This window comes from Hemibagrus wyckioides, linkage group LG10 (assembly GCF_019097595.1).
Source record: "Hemibagrus wyckioides isolate EC202008001 linkage group LG10, SWU_Hwy_1.0, whole genome shotgun sequence".
NCBI lineage: Eukaryota > Metazoa > Chordata > Actinopteri > Siluriformes > Bagridae > Hemibagrus > Hemibagrus wyckioides.
Window position 1 is genome coordinate 15,735,739 of NC_080719.1, and position 6,075 is coordinate 15,741,813.

The following is a 6,075-nucleotide window of genomic DNA, read 5'->3' on the forward strand; positions in this document are numbered from 1 at the left end:
GCATCAAATTGAAAGGGGCAAGCAAATTTATTTGCTACCCAGCTTATTTGATTATGTTGTCCTATCAAGATCCTAAACTCTTTCAAAAGATTATTTTTCCACCCATATTGTACACTTGAGTTCAGTAACCCAACTAATCAGACAAGTAGTCTGTTTTCATAAAGCTCTGTAAATTTAAGATAAACTGAAAAATTCTAATCTCAATAAAAGTAGGCAGCCGTGAGAAACAATATCCAGTTTCACTAGATTAAAGAACAGAAACGTCAACAAGAAAAATATTCAACTGTAACTTTATTGGATCCTTTCTGCACAGCCATTCATCACAACAACCTGATCTACTAGAAAAGCAGAGAAGTCTTCCAGATTCTGAGATCATGGCTGAAGCTTGGATGGACTGTTTGCTTCTCCGTTCTTTTTATTTGTGCACTTTGTATCGTGTGCAGTCCAGCACTGCAGGGAACTCATCCCCATCCAGACACTGAAACATTACAAAGAGGATTTATGATTAATGTCCTAACATCTAAAATTTCATCACTTTGCTCATTTAATGTTTAAGGAGCTTGACACCACATTCACCCTTTAAATAATTACTAGTAACATTAAGAAATGTTTAATAAATTTACACACTGTTATTCCAACAGCAATTGTACTTTAATCCAATGCTGGCACCTCAACTGCAATTGAACCAGTACTTGCCTCTCAAAGCGAACATATCCAAACTGGTCCCAGACACTAATCTGGTAAAAACTGGCTCAGCTTGACCACCACATCCCATGTGCTTCAATCTGAAATAAAATAAATAAAAAAAAAAAAGATGTATAAGACACATAACACAGCAGAAGCAAATTATTTACATGCATTAGTATTTGTCAAAACATTTTAGATAATATAATGGGCCAAGAAAGGAACCATTGAAAAATGTGATTCTTAGGAGAAAAGGGATTTTAGGCTGCTTTTCCAAGGCAAGTATCAGGGCCTTAAAACGGCAATGAAACAATATGAGGCCAGTTTGGTAGTGCTATTAGGAGACTGCATTTATAAATATGGAACTTTTAAAATATAAAAAAGCAGCAAGTTGAAGATTCCAAATAGGACAAGAAATCTGCATTCCCTTCAGTTTAGCACAATATTGATGAGTTATGAACATTACTTTAGAACCAACACTGGGCTTAATTTTGTAGAACATGTGATGGACAATAAAACTGTTGGAAGGATGCGTACAGGAGATCAAAAGTGGTTACCTCACATTACAGGACTATTTCCACAATTGCCCTAGTCAAGAGAGCAGCTTTCATCTCAGAGGACTCGAGTTGGTAGGCACAACACTTCATTCTCCAAGGACATTGATGATTTTCCAAAATTGCTAGCAGAGAATGCTTGGATGCAATGAAGCATTACACAGTACTGACTGTAGCAAAAACTACCAATCCCAAATAATCTCTTGTAAACCTAGACAATTTGTAAAATTGTAAAAAATATTCCACCTTGCTGAGCACCAAAAAACCCACCAATGCACTAAATACTTCCCAACTTAAACCCATCCACCTTTAGCCATTGCCAGTTCCCCATAACAGTCAGTGTATTGTTCATAAAATCTTTGAGGGTCAATGAATTCAAAGCATGTTCAGAAATTCGTTTAATGGGCTTCATGAAGCCAATTTAACAAAATGAAAAATAGGTGTTGGTACACAAAACAGCACATTTCTCTCCCCAAAGGAACAAAATCTTGACATGGATATAAAAATGATCTCCAAGCAGTACTTTTTTTTTTTTTATTCAAAAGTCACAAAGAGCAAAGTACCTTGGGCCACCTTGAGCTCAAATCAACTCCTAATCGGAGGCAGCACCAATCAGAGTAGTTCACTCTTTGGGAACTGAAAACTTTACAAATCTTTAGCAACACCAAGGTGGCTTGCTAGAGCAGTGGGCTCAAATTTAGCATGCCTACCCTGCTTTACTAAAGGAATGCATTACACATGGACTTCAAGCCACTAAAAGCACATCACAGCGTGGCAAGCTTCTTTTGAGAGTCTGATGTAGTTCAATTTTTAGAAGCAGGTAATTCCAAGTAAGACACTGCTTCCATAGCAACGGTCTTTTTTCACAGCAATCCATTCGTAACTGTATGTTGGTCCAAAGTTTCACTTCAAATCGGTTTTAGAAGCTATCAGGCTGTGCTGAACTGGTTAGAGAATTCACGCATGGTTCAATAAACAGATTTCAGTAGAGAAACAAGAGCAAACAAGTGGTAAATGAAGGTACAGGCAATTTAAAAAAATGGGCTTAAATGTTTACAGAAAACGCCCAAAATAATGACACCATCTCAGGACAGCTTGAACACGAAAATAATTGTTTAAAAAAACTGATAGCATCTTGTAATTTTTGTAGGAGAGTGTTACAACTAGTAAAACTGAAATTAAACAAAGTGAAAAATCAAAAGTCTTCGAAGAGCACATCTAACACAGCCAGCGAAGGGATGATCTTGGAATCAGGACTTTTTTTACTCGTGTGTAGCTGAGGACAAGAAGCAGGCAAGAGTAAAGGCACTGGTGCATTTTGACATTCTTCCCAAATAAAGAACTGATACCACTAAGCAACGAGTCATTCTCTATTTCAAGCATCTTCAGGATAAACTACTGGCCATCTGCACTTACTCCACTGTTGGTAGATTTTGAAATGATCTTGGGAAAACAAAGGTTCTTCTGCAATGCTGTATTAAACAAGCATTTGTTCTACCTTTTTTTTTTTTAAAAAATATGAATCCAAAGTCTCAAAAGGAGTGCTAGTCAGTGGATAGGTATATTGACCAGGACAGAACAGGCTCTTCAGCTTTACAAGTCGGTCAACAAATTTATATCAAATTCAATTCAGTTTCAATACATACCATAGCTGTCATAGCTGTCTCTATAGGAGCCAAAAGAAGAACGTTCATAACCACCCTGGTTCCTGTAACAAGAATGCAATTATATTAGCAAACAGTAAGACAAACCGAGCACACTAACAATAGAGGATGACCAAATACAGGCAATATAATCCAGGCAGTCAGAAATGGGCATATACAATTCAATTAAATTTTGTCACAGTACTTGGGTATCAGTGGTTCTAGAAACAATGACCATCTATACTTGACAGTGCTGAACATGCTGCTCTAACACACAACTGGAAATTAAAGGACCAACCTGTTGTCTCTGTATCCTCCTCCTCCACCACCACCACCCGAGTAGCCACCACTCCTGTTGGAGTAGCCACCACCGCTGCCACCACCGTAGCTCCTTTCCCCACTGCCGTAGCTCCGATCTCTGCCTCCATAACCACGGTCACCACCGCCATAACCACCACTACCACCGCGACCGTAGCTCCTTTCTCCACCATAGCTTCTGTCACCTCCATATCCACCACCACCTGATGAGAAAAGAATGATTAATAAACAAAATAAAGGATTATATCAAAGGGCCACATCAAAAAAGAGACATGGCCTACTAACAATACCCACCTCTTCCTCTACCACCTCTGAAAAAACCCCTGCCACCAGAACCTCTGAAGCCACCAGATCTCCCACCAGATTTACCAGCTTCATCAACACGAATTGTTCTGCCATCAACAGTCTGTAAAGGGGTGGGGGGGTGGTTCACATTATATAAACAGGTTAAGCAAAAATCTCACATATGGGATCATTTTTCTCTGTGCAACATGAATACCTTTCCATTCATGGCAGCCATTGCATCCTTTGCATCATCTGGGTTTTCAAACGTAACAAATCCAAAGCCCCTGGACCTGTCGGTCTCACGATCTCTGATCACATCGACTAAAGGGGTTCAGGATAAAACATTAATTAACTGCATACTTATACAATTATTATTCAATAGAACGTCAATCCTAGACAAGGGACAGAAACTTACCTTTGGCAATGGTGCCATATTTGGAAAACGCCTCTTCCAGGGAATGCTCTGTGGTCTCATAGCTGAGTCCACCGATAAAGAGTTTCCCCTCGTCTGACATCTGTAATGACCAAAGAGAAACACAGGGGTCACAGGTTAGATGGTGATGCCATGTCCAAATAATTTACGCTACTAGAAAGTCCATTTTCTTTCCAGATTATACTAATCCCTCTGAAGGGTCTTCAGAAAATCTTGCATGCTTTAAATGTGCAAATGAACGTGAAGATTCATTCAAGGTGTAAATTATAAAACAGCGCCACCATGCGACTATCATTAGCTACTGACCCCGGGCTTTTCTGGTTGCATCATATTCAAATAACTAGCTGTTCGACACCGTAAGGAGCGTGAAAATCGTACAAGGCGATAAGACTACATGAGACTTGATGCTGGACCTCGAAGTGTAATTTCCTACGTACGTAAATAACCATGTACTTGTGCGAGTCGGCATTATAGAAAATGGCTGCGTTATCTATATACATCTATACACAAAAAAAAATAAATGGTAATTGATTGCATGTGAGCGAAATGAAAAAAGAAAGATCGAGAAGAACAAATTCTGTTTATACAACCATGTAACAACAACGTATAACAAACATATAAATAAAAAACCCCAGCCAGGCCTCGTTAGCCGTTTGCTAATCACGCGTTTCATTTCTTCACTGTAGAACAAAAGCGAGGCTACAAAGCTAACTAGCATAAGGGCTAATTTCACCGAACTGCCAGCGGCCTCGCCACCGATTCTAACCACGATTATGTGTGTCTGCTGTACAGCAAAACAATACAAGCCGTTTAAAAGACGACATTTCCCCATGAATTAAGCTAAACCTCGATGTTTTAGGTTTCGGGGGGAAAGGGCACGTTGCTATACTCGACATATAGCCGTATCTGCGTCACATTTGCTAACTAGCTATTTTTGAATGAAACATGCCAAGCGATATGAACATTATTCCCCATGTTCGATTTCTTTGCTAATTTAACAAGAGTTTATGAGTTAATGTCGTTAACTTCGCTTGAATTAAATCGCGGATTAATACGGATTGTTTTAAATTAAGAAAGACCCCGAAACCTCAAAAGCTTAACGCGAAAAACGTCTACGCCACTTACAGCAGCACACACGTTCAAATACATGAAAAAAAAGCAAGCACATTATCGATAAATCATTTACTTGTTTTGTGATCATTAAATTACCTTTCAGAAATTCCCCGAAGCAAAGAACAGGAACTACTGGCAAGCGTGCAAGAGCTGAGACCGCGCTTAAAATGGCGTCGCTATATGAACAACCGGGCCTCATGACTATTAATGTAGAGCTCATGAATATGCATAAAGCAGTAGTAGGTCGGGCCACGCCTTCCTCATACCGCCATCTACCGTGTAGTACATGCAATAATAGATGGAAGAGGAGACTCATTGTTTGTAGAGTAGCAGATTTGCTTTTATTTTGCGTTTATCTTGACCTGCGAGAGCGTGAACGTATGTATAAACGGCAAAGTACGTACATTAATGGTTAATACCTTCACAAAAACATGAATAAATGATACATAGTTATTATTCATACCATTATTCCATATGTAACCCCCTATGTAAGTGCACTATATAGTGATTAAATATGTTTCCACATTGTGTGATAGGGGGGCATAAGCGTATCCAAGGCTGTAGGCCTACTACTGCATATTGATGTCCATATGCAAACATTTTTCTGTAACAATTACTATTATTATAATAACTAGCATTTGATACATAAGTACACAATTAGGTACACTTTGGTGCGGTAATTGGTGCAAGATCTTTAAAAAAGTATTATACATTATTTCCACTTTTACACAAATGAGAAATATAGATATTGTCTTCACTTGGGGAAATAATTTGAAATGGAGTGAGTGCTTGGATGTTGATCAGAGTTCTATCTATCTATCTATCTATCTATCTATCTATCTATCTATCTATCTATCTATCTATCTATCTATCTATCTATCTATCTATCTATCTATCTATCTATCTATCGATAATGAATAGAAGTATGCATTTACACATACCTTTATTGATGTATACATCATAATACATTTTTGCTTATAGTGTTATTTAATTTTTTTATTATTGTTATTTTTTCATCATGTACTTGAATTCTTTCAGTTAAATC

At 38.1% G+C, this 6,075-nt stretch overlaps 1 protein-coding gene across 2 annotated transcripts; it reads right to left on the reverse strand.

Moving 5' to 3' along the window:
• Positions 1 to 274: 274 nt before the first annotated feature.
• On the reverse strand, positions 275 to 5,261 carry cirbpb (cold inducible RNA binding protein b). 2 transcript variants are annotated; one of them, XM_058401043.1, is made up of 8 exons: positions 5,127 to 5,189; positions 3,900 to 3,999; positions 3,699 to 3,805; positions 3,494 to 3,605; positions 3,180 to 3,402; positions 2,885 to 2,946; positions 697 to 785; positions 275 to 478 (listed from the first exon to the last, which is right to left on the reverse strand). In XM_058401043.1, the coding sequence occupies exons 2-7, from the start codon at positions 3,997 to 3,999 to the stop codon at positions 781 to 783; spliced, it is 609 nt and encodes a 202-aa protein (XP_058257026.1). In that variant the 5' UTR covers positions 5,127 to 5,189; the 3' UTR covers positions 275 to 478; positions 697 to 780. The 2 variants fall into 2 exon arrangements, with proteins under 2 accessions (XP_058257026.1, XP_058257025.1); XM_058401042.1 differs by lacking the exons at positions 275 to 478; positions 697 to 785 and adding an exon at positions 1,624 to 2,514 and having other exon boundaries at positions 5,127 to 5,261.
• Between the last annotated feature and the right edge of the window lie 814 nt (positions 5,262 to 6,075).

Coding starts and splice junctions, on each gene's coding strand:
- cirbpb (XM_058401042.1), bottom strand. CDS start 3,999: ATGTCAGACGAGGGGAAACTCTTTATCGGTGGACTCAGCTATGAGACC. Junction 3,806..3,899: donor ATATGGCACCATTGCCAAAG/GTAAGTTTCTGT, acceptor GAACCCCTTTAG/TCGATGTGATCAGAGATCGT. Junction 3,606..3,698: donor TGGCTGCCATGAATGGAAAG/GTATTCATGTTG, acceptor ACCCCTTTACAG/ACTGTTGATGGCAGAACAAT.